General features: G+C 35.7%; 1 protein-coding gene across 1 annotated transcript; it reads left to right on the top strand.

The window, feature by feature from the left end:
* Window positions 1-459: 459 nt before the first annotated feature.
* On the top strand, window positions 460-5,944 carry LOC108968261 (zinc finger protein squeeze). The gene is made up of 3 exons (XM_018932183.1): window positions 460-705; window positions 763-921; window positions 1,975-5,944. The coding sequence occupies exons 1-3, from the start codon at window positions 460-462 to the stop codon at window positions 3,406-3,408; spliced, it is 1,839 nt and encodes a 612-aa protein (XP_018787728.1). The 3' UTR covers window positions 3,409-5,944.
* The last annotated feature ends 15,561 nt before the right edge of the window (window positions 5,945-21,505 follow it).

Genomic DNA, 21,505 nt, shown 5'->3' with positions numbered 1-21,505 from the left:
GAAAAGACATTGTATGGCGACAACAGTTTGGTAAATAAGCGCTGAGCTTTTCTGAAGCGTCACTCGACAATAAAAAACCTCTTACATATTAAAATTGGCACAAACAATTTGTTGATTAGGCATATATGACAATTTACCTTAAAACTTTAAGGAAATTCGCTTTTTTTACCTATTATAATTATTATACACCTCAATGCAATTGCAGAATGCCAACTGACCAGTTTTTTTCTTTTCCAATTTCAGCTGACATCGGCGGTTACCGAATTGACGAAATTATTGGCTGGCGCCATCAATCGATCAAAAAATACGCAAAACGAAATTTGCCGCAGTTTTTTACCAACCACTCTTCGCATAACACTCCTACCATATAACGGCTTCAACTGACGGCTGCGTAACGCACACATCATACTATTACAACAATACTACAGCGGTGTGACAAACAACGCCGCGTTCAAAGAAATGGCCGAATTACCCGCTCCCCCAAGTGATTATCTCCACCGTTCGATAGATCAGCTGCGTTCGATGAACGAACGCAATGTCCTCTCCTCACTAAGTCATCATCTGACGCCGGTGGAATTGCGCAATGCCGCACAGTTGGCGGCACACGATTATAAACCATTTAATATCAATGAATTTCGTCAGAATGTTGAGCGTTTAGATTATTCGTTGAAGAATGGCCTTATACACCAACAACAGCAGCTGCTCGCTGATCATCAGCAGCAACAACAACAACTCCAACAACAGCAAGCGCATGAGCAACAACAGCAGCAACATCATCAGCAGCAACAACAACAACAACAACAAGTGGCTCATCAACAGCAGCAACAACAACAACAGCACCAACAGCTGCAGCTTAAACAATCGTATAGTCCACCAAATTCACCGGCCACACCCACCATGACGGAACAACCAGAGCAAAAGGTAAGTGAGAGTAATTCGAGGTTCTAGTAATGCCAGGAAATATATAGTGATTCGTTTAAAAGGCTTGCGAAGCTATCAAGAACGTATTTTATTTAATGTTCAATTATATAAGGGGATTTTGGAATCGAATTTAATAATGACAGTGGATTTAATGACGAGCCAAAATACAATATTATTCAGAACAGCATTCAGAGACCGCTAAGACAAAAATGTAACCCAAGTTACATAATCGGTCTCGGGTATTTGTCCGGCAATGGTGTGGCACCATGGCAGCAGTCTTCTAAAAGCTTTTAAATTTTCAAGCGACCCTTTTTCTTATAAACTACCTTAATAGACCAGTGCAAATAATTTTTGAAAAGAATTACAGCAGATTAAATTTCATCGGAAACGAAAGTTTAATTAACAAACAATAAGGGAAACTTAATTTACAGGCAGTCTGCGGTTGGGGGAAAAGGAAGGGGAGGGAGCGCTGAATTTTTAAAGGTTAAAAATGGTTTATCTCGATTTCCGCCGAAAACAATTATATAGCAACCTTGTAGGTAATAAAAATATCTATAATTACCATATGTATGTATATACCTGTCTTTTTCACATAACCTCAACATTCATGTGAAAAATTTACATAACCAAATTTTAAAATTTTATTTTTTTTGTTTTATTTGTATCTTGAACACAATTTTTTTTTTATTTGGTGTAAATTTACATTCTTATGTCCCAAACACACTATATATCCGTTATTTAAAATATTTATTAATTCTCCTTATATTGACCTAATATTGAAAACGCCTTAATTTTCAATCTCAACTGAAAAAATTAAAGATTTTTTTTAAATTAATAGGTTTTATTGTCATGGAATTCCATACTTTCAGATGGTATAAAACATTGTATCTATAAATATAGTCAGATTTCTCAAAAAATGTAAACTATCAAAAATCTATGTTAATTGATATTATTTTTTTCGCTATCTATCCATGAACTTGACATAAGAACTTCTTTCTCTTGGGGAGCACGCGTTGTTAAACAATTTTTATTTTTTTCCTCTACTCATTTTAGTATGATCCACATGCTGCTGCTGTCGAACAACAACAACAACAACAGCAACAACACACCGTCAATCAGAAGCAACAACGTAACCAACAAGGCTCCCCTGAAGGCCGCGACGCCAAACCCTACAAATGCACGCAATGCACAAAAACCTTCGCCAATTCCTCCTACCTCTCACAACACACCCGCATCCATCTGGGCATCAAGCCATATCGTTGTGAAATCTGCCAACGCAAATTCACACAGCTGTCGCACCTGCAACAACACATCCGCACACATACCGGGGATAAACCATACAAGTGCCGCCATGCCGGCTGCCCTAAAGCCTTCTCACAACTCTCCAATCTGCAATCGCACTCTCGTTGCCACCAAACGGACAAACCATTTAAATGTAACTCCTGCTACAAATGCTTCACCGACGAATTAACGCTGCTCGAGCACATACCCAAACACAAAGACTCGAAGCACTTGAAGACGCACATCTGCAACCTGTGTGGCAAGTCGTACACACAGGAGACCTACCTGCAGAAACATTTGCAAAAACACGCCGAAAAGGCGGAGAAGCAACAGCAACGACAGGCCAGCGCAACAAGTAATGCGCAACACCATGTGCCTGCCGGCGGTATCGGCCTTAATTTGCAGCGACAGGTGGTGATGAATGCTGCGGCAGCGGCCGCAACTAGTGATCCCAATTCGTATTGGGCGAAAGTGGGTGCCGATAGTGGCGTGAATGCAGCCACACTCGCTGAAGCTATACAACAACAACAGCAGCAAGCTGCCGCTGCAGCAGCTGCAGCCGCCGCGGCTGCGCAACAACAGCAACAACATGCTCAGAATGGCTACAACTTTGCGGCGCTGCAACAGCACCAACAACAGCAGCAGCAGGAACTACTGCAACACCATCAGCGGCTGGTGAATGGTGGAGCGGGCAGTGGTGGCGATAGCGCTGGCAGCGGCAACACGCCGAATCACTCACACTCGCCCAACGATGAGGGTGAGGACTTGGTGATGCGTCAAACCCCGCAACATCATCTACAACAACAGCAGCAGCAACAACAGCAACAACAACAACATCAGCATCAACAGTCACACTCACCCAATCCACTGCTATTGGGCAATGCAGCGGCAGCAGCGGCAGCGGCGGCGGCAGCAGCCAACTACGACGTGAAAACAACCAGCGCCTTTACGCCCATCAACACGGCGCCACCACATTTGAATGCGCTGGCTGCACAACAACGTCCACCCGCCGCCGCAGCGTACCTGTACCAGCAGAATGCCGCCGCAGCCGCCGCTTTCCCAACACAACTTATCTCATTGCACCAGATACGCAACTATGCGCATCAGCCCAGCGCAGCGGCGGCAGCGGGGCTATTGGCCAGCGATCACCTGCTCGGTTTGACCAGTGTAACCGCGGGCGGTGCCGGCAAGGACAAGGGTCAATAGTACGCCGCACTGCACAGCGGTGATGGCAACAGTAACGGCAGGTATGGTAATAAGTTCAAAAAGTCGAAGAAACGGGTACACGAGCGTGCACGTGATCGCAGTTGATTTTACTGAGGCGCTTAGCGGCAAGGGCAGGGAGTTAGTTGCATATCGGCAGGAGGGCGCGCAACGACCCTTTGCATGTTTGATAAAGCGAGCACCCAGTGCGCACACATGGGACGGTAGTAGTACAACTGCAATAACAACATCAAATACACAACAACAAACAACACAAAAACTCAGGTTTTAATGATCATTTCAGCAAAGCGGTAAAACGGAGTACGAGAATTACACATAACTTCGAAGAAATTAAACATTAGTTGCAATCAATTGGAGTAAAACAACAAGTTTATAAAAACAACATATATTTATTAGTGTCTTAGCTCTGCGAATTTTTCAACACTACTTCCTCTCAACTTTGTATTATGCAGTGAAATTTCTCATAACGGACAGTCTTCATAGTCGGACATCTCCCATAACTGGACAAATTTGATGAACACAACGTTTTCATTAATACTTTCCTAAGACAGGATACGGACATTTTTTTGGTAATATTTTGTTCATATTGTCTCTGATAAACGGACGACATTTCATAAAAATTGTCAAGAATATTGTGTACAATTTATAGTTTACGGTTTTTTAAATTCTAAATAATTTTTGGTGTTTTGGGACAATTTTTTTTTTTTTTTTAACAAAACATTAAATAATCACAGCAAACAAATTGTCTTGCACTGGGGTAATCTGGTTCCCGGTGGTACAACGGAAACTAATAAGATAATTTTCATTCATTCACTGCTGGCTGACATTGGCTGGTATTTATTAGTTCAATAGGAGTATAGTTCTGAGTTGCAGCTTCTGACTCTAAGAATACATTTTAAATACACGTTTTTGTCCATGCCCTCATATACGGACAGCTCCCTTAGCCGGACAAAAACACTGCGATCGTGGGTGTCCGGTTATAAGAAATTTCACTGGATATGATTGTTTATAAGCGCAAATAAGCATTTCTATATGTCTGTATAAATGCAACAGGATGTCTAAATTTTTTGCACGTTTCTTTGGCAGGTGCTTCTCATACTCACTTTATACCTGTAAATTCACTCGTTTTATACCAACATGTTGCTCCTTCTATTTTTCTCTCATTTTTACTACGCCTGCGCGCCTTGACAGTATACAAATTCTACAAATTGTAGTTCATAATTATAGTAATTAAAAGTAGTTATCGACTAGTTACCCGTCTAGCAATTAGGTAATCGTAGTATAGCAAAAGTAGTTTGATAAGCCGAATTTACTTTATTCAGTAAGAAACAGCTAATGTTAAGAATTGTGTAATTGTAGGCACAAGTACGTCATTGTATGTAGTTTATATACATTTCTATGTGTATGTACATATATTTGAATATTTTTTATTTTTTATGCGGTGTCCATTTTAAACTTCTTAAAGTTTTGTTAAACAAAATAATATATTTTAATTCCTTTGTAAAAATGCTAAAACTTCTTTTAATTTTATGTATGCATATGCATTAAGTATTGAATAAGCTTCTGTAGTCAATTAAGTGATTGCATCCTTTGTAGCAACGAATTTATGAATCTCAATAAAATTTCACAGCTTTTCATAGAATATATGTATATTTTTTGGATTTTCTATTATACTATTTTGATTATTTACAAAGGACCTGTGTGTCTATGCATGTCGTGACAACATATTTTGATTATTCTTTTCGTTGTTTATATTAACTCTAAAATTTTAGATATCAAGAAAATAAAGTAATTAAATAACGCATTAAAAAAATCATTTTATTTTTACCAAGCACTTGCGTTAGAGTGGCAAGACGATTTAAAAATAAATACAAATTTTTGGTTGCTACAAATTTAATTATTTCGAACTGTATGTGTATATGTATGCTGAGTAATGATGACAGGCATATTGTGTCAAAACGACTACGTTAAAGTTTCTTTATGGGTTTCTTTCATAACTGCTAGTGGCTATCAGGAAGAACAAGAATGCGAGTTACTCTCACAAACAGCGAATTAACGAAAAGTAAAGAAACGAAAAAGCTGCAAAAGTTAGCAGTAAAATTCAAAATATTGTCTTTAATAATCAAATCATATGAACACTAGAAACATTTTCAATATACTTATTTGGAATACTCACAACGTGTCATAAAGCATCGTAAAATCTAGTTTAAAAAATTTGTTGTTGCATTGCATACGAAAATGAGTTTACGCAAATAGCACTCTGAACGCTATATTTACGGATCGTTATAACTTATAACTTTATGAGACTATGTCAAACACCTAATTATTTTCATAACTTAAATACTAATAAAATAGACAAAATCCAAGCAAAAGCATCAAATATCGCTTTATTACACATGTGTTTTATCAGCTGTTTATTCATAGTGCAGTAGCTATTTTGTGTAGCAGAAACTAACAGCTGTCTCTTTTGCTCTGAACTTGTATTTTTCAAACATTTGTTTTATGTATTAAAATTTATGTTTGAATATAAAAGAAATCTTAACTTTAAAGCCGAACTTTTCTAGGTGTTCTATATTTTGCTATTTAATGGATTTCAAATTCACTTTAGTCCATGTATTAGGTCTATTCGTTATAGGGTATTCAACAGCTCTCAAGAGCTCTCAGGAACATATGTATATGATAGTTTTTATTCTGCGAATAATTCAAATTCTATAAAGGTTTTAGGTTTTATGTCATACTTTGACTTGTGCAGAAAAATTATGCATGAGGTAAGTAAATACATAAAGATTTTGAGATCTATTGCTATTGAAGATGATAACTTTCTCTTTGAAAACAAGCACACAAACGCAAATATCTCCAGTTGAAGTTCTTAATTTCATCTACAATGCGGAGTAATTTCCATAGTGAGCAGCTTGCTGGATACCCATAACTTGACAACGCTATAATTTATAATTCCTAATTTACTTAGTGTTTTAACAACTACGTAAGTAATGTGATACATAAGTTTTGACACAATATGCCTGCACATATAGGCATTGTTCTCATTTAAGGCGTTACATGGGTTTCCTCGCTCAAAAAACGACATATATCGGATATTTTTTTAAATCTAAATTATGAAATGCTTTATTTAAACTTTTTATTATTCTAAAGAAAAGTATTTTTCAAATCTTTTGTGAAATTTTCAGAGGAAAATATTCAAAACTCGCCCATTACGACGTCATTTCCGTCAGTCATTCGGATTTTTGGTACCGTTTCCGAACTCACTGTGAAAACAAAGTGTCGGGAAAAACGCATTTCAGCTTTGATGTGACTATATAGCTGGCTTCGAACGCGCAATTTTTCAACACGTTATCTCCAAAACTATAACTGAGTTAAACTTGGACATTTAGGGCAATATGCGAGAGATGTGCTAGAATTAAAAAATACAATAAAAAAACATTTTCGAAGCCGTGAAACCCATTTAAATATTTCATTTCAGAATGGTAATTTTTTGTATTTTTTCTATAAATAAATATATATTTTTTGAAAACAATAAAAATTCTTTCTTAACCTGACCCAAGTTAAATTCATTCACTTCAAATATTTGGGCTTTTACGAAATTAGTTTTAGAACAAAAATTTCAATGTTTATGTTTCAAAAACTTTGCGCTAACTTCGCGGTATACCAGTTCTTCCAAAGTATCTACCTTTCTCTCTTTGGAAACTACAAGAAATGTCGAAACAAATGTGGTGTAAATTATATAATCAACTTTTAATCAAGGGTGAATGAAAAAGTAAAACTGAACTGCTGAAATAGTATGAACATCTATTAAAATTATACAGTTAAATTAAGTTTTCTTGAACAGTGATCCACGTTCTACACCGATATAATTATTTTCATATAACTCGCTGTCAAAAGTATATATGTATTTTCGTTCAGTATGAGGGTCAAAATTTTCCCAAAAGTTAAAATTATAAATAAATAAAGGAAATCAAAGGCAAAAGGGTATGGAACTAGTGGTTTTCTCAAAGAGTTTTATACTTTATTGCCGTTGACCATTACTTCTTTGAAGACGAAAGAAATTTCCGATAAAAGTATTGAATTTTTGAAGATTTCTTTAGTGCTCCCTTATTTTTTACGATTTCATAAAAAATATTTTTTCTCACTTTAAATTGATGGCCCGGAGATGGCGCTCATGTGCCTCCTTTGTCAATCAACCAAGCAATCAAACAAAAGCACATTGAAAGTAATTATTAATCTTAAACTGATTTCGAAATAGCCCAAGGTTATGATAAAAATTGAAAGATAAGTGTATATTTTTATATATCAGTAGTTATAGCTAATATTAAAAAGCTTTACATAAGTATTTCTTCTTACATTTTAAATGCATGCATATTTTTATAACTAAAACTCTTATCATTACACTTAAAGAATTATTTTCTTATTCTCAAAAACTGTCTCTCTATATGGTACGTATATTATTTAATAATAAGGTTTACTCTTTTTTACGAACAACAACGCAGAACTCAAGCACAAATAGTTTTAAGATAAATGTATATTGAAACAAAATCTGTAATGTAATTGTATATGGTAAATACGGAATAATATATGTATTAATATGTAATGGTTACTTGAAAGCAATAGCCCAGAAGCAAATGAATTGATTAATTGTAAAACTATAGTAAAATGAAAGATACTAAAATAAAAGAAAATTTAATAAAATAAATAAATTTTCCGAAGCTGTGTAAAATAGTAAATTTGGACTTATTCAGATGAATGTAGTAGAAAAAAACTTTCTGAGTGTTGTACTGAGTAAACTGTAAGCCTCGTTTTTCGAAATTGTGACTATTCCAGAATTGAAATTTTTTTTTTTTCGTTTTTAATAATTAGTATTTAGTTAGTGTTGCTCCGGTACTATAAATCAACCTTAGTATAATGGTATTATTTTCGGGATTTATACTTTGACGAGTTGAGTTTTTACATCAGTTTATAGGCCGATATCCGATAAGCCCAAATCTTATGGAGAATTCCAGATATTCATAAAATAAAAACAAGCACAATATTCTACTAATTGATAATTTGAGTCTCTAACGATCGGAGACGATACCAAGCGCTTTTCTTATAATGTGTACCCAAGATCCAACATGTCCTTAAGTCTGTTATGCCCAACATCACGTTATAATTTTTCGTTTGTAATGAACGGGAACGTGTTTATGACGAACCACGTCCAGGACTGCCATCAACATCAACTGATGATCAGCTCTTCAATAAAATAAAGGAACTTGTGGTTGAGAATCGATTAATAGTCAGAGATGTCTGTGAAGCAATGCTTTCCGACAACCAGGATATCATAAAGCGTATTATTACTAGAGATGATTTTTGGATCTATGCTTATGATCCAGAAACAGACGATAATTCGCCGAATATTGTGGAAAAACTTTGATGTCGATGAGGTCAAAAATCAGGGTTATGTTGACAGTTTTCTTCGATTATCGAGGTGTGGTGCACTTCGTATTCCCTTTAACCGACCAAACTGTCAACAAGGATTACTATTTTAGTGTTATGCGTCGTTTGTGCGAAGCTATTCGTGAAAAGAAGCCGAAATTATGGGCCGACAACTATTGGTTTTTGCGTCACGCAACACGCCGCCGAATACTGCCTTCATCTTCGTAGATTTTTCGCCAAAGTTTCAACCAACATCATGCAACAATCGCCATATTCGCCTGATTTAGCTCCGTGTATCTTCTGGCTAATCAGCAAATCAAGCGACTGCTCTGGGGTTTTGACATTAAACGTGAATCCCTACGTGCGTTGAAGACTTTTCTGGAAATTTACTGTAACAACTTATTCGAGGATTAGAAAAAACGTTGGCACAAGTGCATTGTGGCCAAAGGGTATTACTTTGAGGGGCGCGTTATAGATTTTGAAGAATAAAAAAGAAGGAATCTTACTATTTGTTGCTGATAGTAGTGCAATGTAAATGCAGAAATCCTTGCTTCGATTAGGAGCTCAAGGAGTGCTCTCTTAAATGGGTATTTGCAGCTTTAACGTTCTAATAAAAAAATTTTAAGATTGAGATTTGTCCCACAGTTTTTAAGATATCGATCTGAAATTTTACGTACATCCCTTACTCTCCAAGAACCTACTTATTTGTCGGAACGCCGATATGGAGCCAATACAAAATAGAGCTGGTCTACCAGCTGAATGATCGGTACCAAGCTTTTGTGGAAAACTTTTTTATATGCCAAGTTATCTTCACGAAATAAATAAAGCTCTTTTAAGTAAAACGTGAAGAGTATTATAGCTTCATTAAATGTTCAAACTCATTGCTGCCAACACTCATTTCAATGTATTTTCACAACATATATATTTATTATATATTTTATTAGCTCTTCAAATAAAATGCTCATATGCAACTGAACCGATTAAAATTTTTAGTTACATAATAGGCTGTAAGATTTAAATAAAAAGCAACGAAAAAGCCTATTTAATTACTAATGAAAAAAATGTAAAAATTTTAAAAAGTTGTATGAACTAATTTCATAAAATAGTAGTAAATATAAACAAAACATTTGTTAAAAAAACAACGACGAAGTATTTTATTTTGAACTTTTACACCACCAAAATAACTCAAGGTTTGTAGCTGTAAAGCGAGATTTTCTACATATGTATATACTGCCCATCTATTTTCGTCTAATAAAGCGATAAACCTGATGATTGTGAGTGGCTTCTCGGATCTAAAGTCTATACTGAAGTTATTCCAAATTTATTTTTAAAGTTTAACACAATTTATGCCCTCTTAGAATTATATAGCTTGAATAAGATGTGCCTTAAGGAAATATTCTATACTATGATATATACAAGGATATGCATATAAATACATATGTGCTCATATGTTATGTATGCATGTGCCTAAATTAAGTATTTTCAAGTAATTGATAATTATTACCTCTTGCACCACGTACTTTTATTTTCTCCTCTTATATTATATTATTTCCATTTTCCGCAAATTTTTTTCAGCTGCTGACCGTTCCTCTGCCTTTCTCATACAAAGAAGAACATTGCCCTGCTGAGCTGTTAATATATTATAATATATGGGTGCATGTATGTATGTGTGTCTATAGGTATGAATATTTGAATTGTACACACAAATACATATATATGTAGCTTATATTTTGTTATTGTAGCTACATGCGTCCACTGAATTGAGGGGTGTTACTATTACACACTTCGACTCCAGATATTAGCGTCTCTGCAGACACCTCTTTATATAGGATTTACGAGTTTACACTGCAGGATATGATATGCTCAAGATCAAGTCTGAAATTATTTCAGAAGCCTCTACCGATAGTGCGGTTTTCGTTATCCAAAACAGAAGGTTGTGATTGCTTTTACTAAAAGAGTCGTTCGGGTGTTAATTTTTAGTTTGAAGTGCATTAATTTTGTTAACGACATTAGGCAAGGCTTAGCTATAATGGCTAATATAATGGTTCCTACTTTAATTACGATTGGACGAGCCAAGAATTATACAAAAAAACTTTTTACAAATAATTTAGATAAATTTAGATTTTATAAAATAGACAATAACCCAATCAGCATCGTTATCCTGTTTTTCTTAGTAGGATTTAAACACTAAACACTCCCAAAGTGGATAAGATCTAAATCTACAACTTACTCAGTTCACAATATTTTCATAACTTGCTCTTAAATTGATTCCTTTATCTTATTTATGGCCAAAACTGTCCAAATCAGATCAAAATTGTTGAAGCCTTCAGGACCCCAGTTCCTGTCGCAAACTTTTTATCAAAAGTACTGGTCAATTTGTGAGATATACTTGTATTATAGGGACTCAGAGAGAATTCTTTTCTGATAATAATATGCTTGTGTGCTGAAAAGGGGTTGAATCAAATCAATAATTCTCTTAATCCCCACATACCCCGAAAATTTTCAATCTTCGGTCTAAGCGAGAGCTCTGTTGAAATTAAACTGCTTTTGTGCCTACTACCGTGAATTGAGAGGTTTATAAAATTCTTTATTAACATTCTCGGTCCACAAGCTAGACTAGAACAGTTTCCTTTAAAGTTGAAAAAGGGAACTACAGAGCAGAGAAGGGCGGAAAATCTATATTATATATTATATAGCCTATAATAATAGCCAAGGACGATGAGAATTCGCTCTATTGATTGATGCCTTAACAACATAATATTTAACATTATTGTTTAAAAAATATTTTAATTAGTACTTAAAGAAAAATGTTAATTACACTGTTTAAAATTTTTTTGTTTTTGTCAGATGAAAGTTTATATTAAATTTTTAACGTACAAGGGCACTAAACAAAAATATGAATATAAAAATGACACGTCAGGTTTTCTTGAGACATAAAAACATATATTGTCTTAAAAAAGAACATCAGCTACATTTAGAAAAATTATTGCTTCCAACGCTGATTCCTGTGCTCAATTTCCTTCGATAGCACTTCTCCATTAAGGAAGTGTACTGATGAACCCTTTCGCCTATTTCTTCACTTGCAGCTCACAAATTTGCCGAAAAAAATCCTGATGAGAGTCCAGCCTAGATGTTTAGGGATATATTACACCTTAAGCTTCAATTGACATTATGAGTTAATTTATTAAGCCTTTATAATTTTTCGATTTATGGTTTTCCAGGAAATTTTAGACAACGCCCACAAAACATTTCCGCGAGTTGTTCCTGATTGTTCAGGCTTTATCCTTTGTTGGATCTAAAATATCATATACCCTATTTAATTTTTGCCTTGCTGTGTTTGCGGAAATTTTCTTTCAGATATACAAATCGATTAGGAGGTTTTGTCATAAACACTTCGGTATAGAACTGTTGGCCGCAAACAAGTTGGATATTGGGTAGTGTGCTTGGACTTACATATTTGTAATGACTTTTGTTTAAGTCAAACAAAAATAACAATCACTTACATGATCCCTTAGCATGGTCTACATCTTTGGTATACATAATGGGTGGGTTCCTGTTTGGATCAACTTTATAGCAGTCTCATGCACGTTACACGACATTAATGTAGAATTCAGTTGCAATGCAACCATTTCGAAGTTCCCTTATTTTTTAAGAAAAAACGTGTAACCCTCAAATTAATAGCAAATGTTTATTATCATTCGAAATAACATTCCTTGGCATTAATTTTTTTAATATTATCTCTTAAAAGGCCGCGGCTACGTCTCAGATAGTTCATTAATTGAATTAAATTTTCGATGACCCCTTCTTCTTGGTGACCAATCGACCCGCCCAAAACGTGAAATTATCAGCTCACCTAAGTGCTCTCTCAATAAACCCATTGTTTGATTGATGCGATATGTCAGCTTAGATTACGAGCTTCAATTCCAGGCTTAAACTAGTTGGTTATAATAGCTCTATAACGATCGCCAATGACGGTTCTCACCGCCATCTGTTTTGAAAAATTATGAGTATGAAAATATGTAATGACAGGATTTTACTTGTTTACATACCCATTTAGTCAGAAATGGGCCACTTCGCTTCACTAAACAAAATTCGGACGTCGGATCTTCTTGGAACTTTTCAAGCGCCCATAGAGCGAAGCTATGTCGCTTGATCTCGACATATGTAGAATGCGCTCCACAGGTCTGAAAGCAAACTACTAATATCCATTAATTAAACTTTTCAGCTGCTCAATATTAAATAAACATCTAAAAGTTTTAGTAACTTGTTTCAACTGATTACATCTTTCATTGCGGTACCAATAATGGCAAAATAGAAATTAATTTTAATTTTTTCTGTTTTCTCAAGCGAGCTGATACCGTAATGAAATACTCGTAATCAACGCATCACATATATTAACAACAGGCCTACCATTAAAAAAATTAACAGTACCACAGTCGATGAAATTGCCAAAATGCCTTCTCAAAATGTTTGCGCTCTAGGCAATTGCCTAACTTACCTGTATGAGAGGGCCGTTAGTGGTCTCCTAGTCGAATTCCGAAGGCGTGGAAAATGGCGATTGCCTTGTTAAACTTTTATTAATTATGGTGTCATCATATAATGTTAAAAAATTATTTTGTTCTGAAAGTTGTTTTGTTTAAAGTGAAGTTCGTGCATTAGAGAAATCCGCTTCAAGGCCAATGAAATTAATTGCTTTGCATTTCATACAAAAAATGGGGAATTTCGGTTAATCAGAAAAAAAAAAAACAAATTACAGGTATTCACTTTCAAATTTACATATTGGCTTCCAAATATCCCCTTATTCATGTTTGTCTACATTAGGGCAAGCCGTAAGTGTTCAAAGAACAGCTGCAATTTTCTGGAACTCAAAGCCTCTATCTGAACTGTAGTCAACTTGTTTTTTACAATTTTTAATCTTCTATGTCAACGTCCAATATTAAGATTTTCTTGTTTACTTACTGTTAAAAGTATGGGAGAAAATATGCGCCACATACTATATCAATTTTGTTTGTTGTTCTATTGTATTCAGAACTTTTACTACAGCCACAACGATCGTTTCAGGGGATGGCATAAATCGTGTATTAAATTTTTAACAACCTTCCTAATGTATAATATCCATATGTGGTATATCATATATGTACATATGTGTATATTAACGAAAAACAAGTTTTTTTACTTACTTGACAATCTAACACTAATTAATCAATGTCGAATTTGTGTGGAGAATCAAATGGCCACAAAATGCTGACGAAGAAGAACTAAGTGAAATTCAAGAATTACCTTCGCAGCTATAGAAACATCATATGAGTGAGGGTTAGCAGAGTTAAATGAAAGCTGATTGGAGGTAGGATAGGCATTTCTTTACTACATATAAATAAATTAAAAAGACTACGACTCGGTGAGCTTTCTTATGCGTAACGTACATGAGATTGATTAATTTTTATATATTCAAAGAAATATCACATACCAAAATTAGTCTTACTACTCTGACTATTGATACTAAGTAGCTCTTGTTTTCAACCAAGTCATTTTGCTTTGGTCAAAATGGCGGTCCATAGTCCGCAAATAGGCGTTAACCCGATCTTAACACTAACCACGAACAATTAAGTTCCCTAGATGGTCTCAATTGAAAATTGAAATTGTGGAACCAGAGGCGAGTGTGAGTCGGTCTTGATGCTATCTGATAAGAAAAAAAAAAAAGCGGAAACTTAGGCTACATAAGATTTGACTACACTTTTTCTGAAAAAAAGTAGTATAAAAGTAAAATCGTGCTTAGTTTACTAGATATTGTTACTCTAAAGCCGCAGTTAAAATTTCAAGCGGGTACGTTCGATTGGCTACTAGTTCCATTGCCGGCCCGTTTCCATTCGGACAACATGACCTAGCCTGCGTAGCCGCTTTCTTTTAATTCGCTGAACTGTGTCGATGTCGTCATGTATCTCATACAGCTCATCGTTCCATCGAATGCGATATTCGCCGTGGCCAACGCGCAAAGGACCATAAATCTTTTGCAGAAATTTTCTCTTGAAAACTCTCAACGTCGACTCATCAGTTGATGCCATCGTTCAAACCTCTGCACCATATAGCAGGGCGGGAATTATGAGTGACTTATACAGTTTGGTTTTTGTTTGTCGAGAGAAGACTTTGCTTTTCATTTGCCTACTCAGTCCGAAGTAGCACCTGTTGGTAAGAGTTATCTTGCGTTGAATTTCCAGGCTGACATTGTTGGTGGTGTTTACGCTGGTTTCAATATATACGAAATTATCTACGACTTCAAAGTTATGACTGTCAACAGTGATGTGAGAGCCTAATCGCGAGTGGGACGACTGTTTCTTTGATGACAGGAGATATTTCGTTTTGGCCTCGTTCACTGTCCTTTCCTTTTCCAGTGTAGAGAAAGCAAAACTAACGGCGCGGGTGTTGAGGCCGATGATATCGACATCATCGGCATACGCCAGCAGCTGTACACTCTTCAACATCTCGAATTATTTTCTCCAGAGGTAGGTTGAAGAAATCGCATGATAGGAAGTCGCCTTGTCTTAAACCTCGTTTGGTATCGAACGGCTCGGAGAGATCCTTCCCCCGGGGATACCAAATTCAGACATCGTGGCATAAAGGCAGCTCCTTTTCGTGCTGTCGAAAGCAGCTTTGAAATCGACGAAAAGGTGATGTGTGTCGATTCTCCTTTCACGGGTCTTTTCCAAGATTTGGCGCATGGTGAATATCTAGTCCGTTGTTGATTTGACCTTCTCACAGTCGCATATAAAATACAGCCCATCCACAGATCTCACAGTTCCACGACTGTTTATGCTAATTTATAAAACAAAGCTATATTTTAGTTAAAAAAAAAGTGAAGTAGCAAAGATATAAATAAGTATGCAGTTGTATAGTTCAAATCATGACTCAGAGTTCAAGTAGTCTGTTGTAACAAATATTTTGGATGTAACGCTTTAAAACCACATGTATATACATACTCTTCTTCTTTATTTGCGTAGACACCGTTTACGCGGTTATAGCCGATTTAACACGCCAGTTTGGGAGATTGGGTGGTCATTCTCCACCTGGTCTTTCCAACGGAATGGAGGTCTCTCTTCCTCTCTGAGTTAACAACAGCGCGCCAGTCGTTTCTTCTTTCGCTACGTGGCGCCAATTGGATATTCCAAGCGTAGTCAGGTCCTTCCCCACCTGGTCCTTCCAACAAAGTGGAGCTCTTCCTCTTCTCCTGCTTCCCCCGGCGGGTACAGAGTGGAATACTCACAGAGCTGAAGAGAAGCGTAGCCGCTGCCTCTTAATTCGCTGAACGATGTCAATGTCGTCGTATATCTCGTTCAGCTCATGGTTCCATCGATTGAGGTCTTCCGCAGAATTTGCATTGTCCATGCCTCTGCACCATATAGCAGGACGGGAATGATGAGGAACTTGCACAAGATTGCCTACTCAGTCCGAAGTAGCATCTGTTGGTAAAAGTTATTCTGCGTTGGCTTTCGAGGCTGACGTTGCTGTTGGTGTTAATTCTGGTTCCAAGATGGACCAAATTATCTACATACTATATACATCTATATAGCAGCTGTTTTTATTGATTTCTAATTATTCGGTTCAATGAAAGTTTCTGTGAGAAGGTATTAATAAAATCGAGCCCATTTGTCATAATAATTCGACACTCTTGTGTCGATATATTACAACCGATATAATCTGGGTGGTTCGGAATTTCAGAGTATATTTTCTTTTAAAACCTGTATTAAATTTTTGAAACTATCAAGGACAAACTTTCCCATCAACGGATCTCAAAGTAGCTAATAGCGTAAATTGGACTACTGAACATCGGTGTGTACCTACATTGACATTCCTCAGGATCTCCAAGCAGAAGCCTAGTGAAAGTGAAAATGCTCCATAACTCAGATAAAAGGTTGGATAATTAAAAAAAAGATAGTGGTACAACTCAAAATATATAGCAGAACTCTTAACATATAGCAAAACATGAAACTCCATTAACCAAAGATATGGTCTGGGCTTTGGAAAGCCCGTTTTGATTTCTACTTGACTGTTACATACATATTTACGTAAATAAATATTAAGTATGTGAATACTTATTTAGATGATATATAAGTACTATATAGAGAAAGAAAAACAAATGAAATTTCGACAGCGGATAAAACAAGAAAACAGTCGATCAAGTGGACTAAAAGGGGAACACTTCAGCCCCACTTACAGTCGCCACGAACAGCGGTTAGCGGCTGCGGCTTTAAAGCTTGGCTTTTGTTCAGAATTTCGTGATGAACTTGAGCGCGGGGCGGAAATCGTAATCAACACAAGCCACAATGTACATGCCAACATATGTACATTAGGCAAGTATGGTTTGTTGCCGAGTTGTGTGGCGCAGCTGGTCCCACACACATTTCAACAAATAATCCCAACCTCGCCGGCAAAAGGCAGCAAAGCAAGTCTTGAGCAATTTTTGTAAGCGCAGAATAAATAGCTACAATCGTGAGCTTTAGTTGCGCCGTCGCAGCCGAATCAACATGCCGAAAAATAATGAAAAGAATAAGAATAAAAAAACAAAACCAACAGCAATGAATAATAAAAAAGCGAATGACTTGAAGCTGGAGACGTCATCGTAAAGACCTTGAGAATTGAATTCGCGGGCTCGCGTGTGCGAGCAGCATGTTGGCCCAAGCAGTGGAGCGGGCGATATGAGGTACCGCGACGCTTAGCTTTTTGAAGAGTGCGATTTTCAAGTACGCATACACATCTGCGAGTGCGGGTACTTAGTGTTGGCATCTAATCTAGTGAAAAATTCGGCAAGTACGCCAAAACTGACCATATAGATGACATATATATAAATATATAATATTTATACGATATGTATTTATTAATGTACATATGTGAAGAACATTGCTGAAAACATATTCAAAGTACACGGAGAACATTAAACATTAAGCCGACTTGTAAACTCACATAAGAATGCACGGGCAGTAAAGTTTTTACTTGCTCTAATGAAGCTATTAAAATCAAGTGTAGCTTGAATATTTTTTTGTTTTCAAACCAGACAAACAACAAATGAAACTCAGAAACCGATGGACATATAAAAATATAAAAGAAATATTCTTCAACAGTAAGCGAGTTTTTCCTTACTGATCATAAAGTTGAGATTTGAAAAAGAGAGGAAGAAAATATAGTGTGTAAGTAAGTAGTAAAGGAAAGCGAAAGTGGCATTTAAAAATGTCTGAAAAGCTACGATTTTTTGCCTAATTCCACTAGTCATTTTTATACCCTAAACAATGGATATTAAGTTTCCCAAAAAGTTTGTAACATCCTGAAGAAAACGTCGGAAACCCTCTTAAGCAGTATACCTATACTTGGATAGAAAGATTTAGTTACATATTGCTATAAGAAATGCACGCGTGATAGCATCGTTGCAGCCGAAGTTAACGTTTTTTCTTTAAACAAATGCATTGCTAAACACCCAGTAGGTAAAAGATGTTAGGGAATGGAAGACAAACCGTGGTTTTGTCGGAATTTCGAGAACGCAGTGTACAACTCTACTCGACAGCCTAGCATCGATCTCCATACAACTTCTCAATGGTGACTTTCAGGTTGTGTTGTTAAAGTACCTGTTTATGCATCTTCGAATATGTGTATATGTACTCGGTGGTTGGATTTCACTTCCGGCCTGCTTATTCGGAAAGAAGCAGATCTTCTATCATTCTTACTAAACTCTATACTCCTCAACTATGTAGGTTGTTCAGATGATTTAAATACTCTTCATCTATCAACGTGTTGCGAGTGTACCCTTTTGCCCCCTAACACTTTCTTCTAATAGTTGATACAACTGGATTACACTCCTGGGATCTTGTAGAATAAACGGTTGCTGCTGAACATGCTTTACGTTTTAAGAAATCCATTTCAGCCAACAGAGTTCGAATACGTGATTTACTCAACCTATTTCTTAAAAAGTATTGGAGGAAATGGTTCCCAAACGGTATTTCAACTTGATCACCTGCAGATTTGCTAAGTATAGTAAGTTATTTTGGTGAAATTCCAAAGATTAATTTTTTTACTCTTACAACCTGTTGCTACAGAGATTAATTGGGTGCCTGTCTGTCCGTCCGTCCGTCCGTGCAACCTGCAACTTTAGTAAAAAATTGAGAATTTATGAAACGTGGTATTCGGGTTCCTTAGTACAAAAAAAAATTACGAATTCGTGGATGGGCGTAATCGGACCACTGAAACGCTCACAAATTACCATTAATCGAAAACCTATAAAGTGCCATTAACTAAGCACTAAAACTGTAATTTGGCAAGAGTCATCGAGATACAATTTTGTAGTAATAATTCCTTTAAAATATGCCATCTAATTACCGAAATGTACAAATCCAACCAAACCTGTTCAAGTCTCTAGGTACAAAATACGTGGACCCCAGAATCTATAATTGACTTTTGACAAAAAATATTGGGTAATGTGTGAAATTAACAATTGAAATTCAGAGAGATTTTTTCCGGCAGTAGTAATAAAGCGGCTCCGACTATAATTAGGTGAAAACTCATATCGTGGAACTTGCTCGACCGATTTTAAAAAAATTTTCCCTGACTTTGATCCTTGTAAGTTGCAAGAGCATGAAATGCTTGATTACATCCGAACTTAGCAGTTTTTATACTAATATTTTATATATTCCTTGAACACTTTCGGAAGAGGGAGCTTATGAAGTAATAGAGCTTATTACAATAACCAACGTGAAGACTTTTTTATTAGAGATTTTTTATTTAGTAATAAAAACACGCAAACTATTAAAATTGTGTATGCAGCAACACGTCATCACTTTAAAATATTTCTCCTTATGATTGCTTCTTTTTCAAACCATAAATTAAAATAGCACGCGCGTGTGAAATATACAAACACGTATTATAAAGTGCCTGCCCATTTCATGTACATTCACCCGGTCAAAGCTTTGTATGTATGTGTGTGTGTATATATGACTAAATTCAGAACAATGTAGGTACAGATATAAAGCTTAGTTAAAAAAATATAGCAAACGCTCACTCGTCAGTCATTTAATGCCGCTCTACTGGTTCAGCGTGTTATCTTTATATACAAAAATTGAAATTCTAATATAATTTGAAATTTATTTGGGGATCAGGAAATACAGTTTTTTAATGCATTATACTGTAATTTCGCATTCAATTACTTGTAGGGCACCTCAATATTTCCAGAACGCCACTATAGACTCTTGAAGAAGTCTCTAGGCAAGAAATTCCTTCTAGCTTTTTTAATCTCTACAGCTAAATATCACAAGAGGTTTCATCTTCTATCTTCAAAATAACAACAAATAAAACATAAAATCTTTAAATTAAACACTTTGAATATTTGAATATTTGTATGGTGTTGATACCATACCTCCCTCACTCTCTGTCAGAAGCCCAATCAGATGTCTGACAAAGAAAGATTGCAATGTAGATTCAAAGGAATATTTCTCCAGTAAAACAAGTTTTAAAAATGTTTTGCTTAATTTTGAGTACTAACTCTTCTTGTAGACATTTTTTTATGCACAATTCTAAATTTCTTATCAAAAACAACCGACCGCTTTGGAATTCATGTGGTTTTTTCAAGATACGTTGTATTGTATTTCAGATTACGATATATGCCTATTATTTAAATATAATAACCGTAATATATTGTTAAGAACTATCAATTTGCAAAAATCTCTTTGAATTACTTGAGTGTAGAAAATTACAACTTAAGCGAAAAGCAAGGGATCACAGAGTCCTCTACTCAAGCGTATTGTGTGTTATTTTTCCAGTTATTTTCTAATCCGCTTAAAATACTAACCCGTTTCAATCACTTTTTATGGGACCGGAGACGATTATGTATAATAAATCGCAAAAGGTTAAGATTTAGAAAGGTTAGAGAAACTGCGCAAGGGTGATGGATTGATAAAGATTAACCCCATTTCTTAATGTTAAGTAATATAAATAGAAATATGAGCTAAATTATAACATGATCGATAGTTCATAGTGCGATGAAAATTTTAAATTTGCGGTAGTGGTGTAAACTGAATAAGTAATCCTATATCAAAACAACAGGTTTCGGATATAATTTCTTCTTCTATTCTCAGATCAAATATAAAATATCACTCAAGCTTCCCACGACTTTTGAACAAGGTTTACTTTTCAAAGAAAATGTTGCAAATCCATTTACGTGTGTAGGTTACATAGATTGCTATACCTTCTTCAAGGTAACTTTCGATCGCATTTTTTTCTCGCTGCTACTACAATGAGCAATAAATAGTAAAGACTTTATAATTCTTAGTTATGTCGTCCTCCTCAACATAACCCTTCTTGGTTCTAAACACTTGTGACAAAGTTTTTTCCAATACTCGAAACAGTTCTTAAAGTCAATTACCGATATCTATTCACTTGTAATGTTTTCAAATGATTTAAAATGGAGGAGTCGTTTGACTTTGATAAATAGCCAGAAGTTAAAGGGAACTGAATCAGGTAAATATGGTGGTTGCGAATTTAGCGAAAAACTCACGAATAATTAATGCAGTATTCGACGGTGCATCATCGTGATACAAACACTAAGAGTTTTCGACCCCTAATTTCGGAATCTTTTGCGAAGCATAACATTCAAATGGTATTTATTGTTGACAGTTTGTCC

This window comes from Bactrocera latifrons, unplaced genomic scaffold, assembly GCF_001853355.1.
Source record: "Bactrocera latifrons isolate USDA-ARS-PBARC rearing strain unplaced genomic scaffold, ASM185335v1 scaffold_103, whole genome shotgun sequence".
NCBI lineage: Eukaryota > Metazoa > Arthropoda > Insecta > Diptera > Tephritidae > Bactrocera > Bactrocera latifrons.
This window is presented reverse-complemented; position numbering and strand designations above follow the sequence as displayed.

Coding starts and splice junctions, on each gene's coding strand:
- LOC108968261 (XM_018932183.1), top strand. CDS start 460: ATGGCCGAATTACCCGCTCCCCCAAGTGATTATCTCCACCGTTCGATA. Junction 706..762: donor ACCAACAACAGCAGCTGCTC/GCTGATCATCAG, acceptor CATGAGCAACAA/CAGCAGCAACATCATCAGCA. Junction 922..1,974: donor CGGAACAACCAGAGCAAAAG/GTAAGTGAGAGT, acceptor TACTCATTTTAG/TATGATCCACATGCTGCTGC.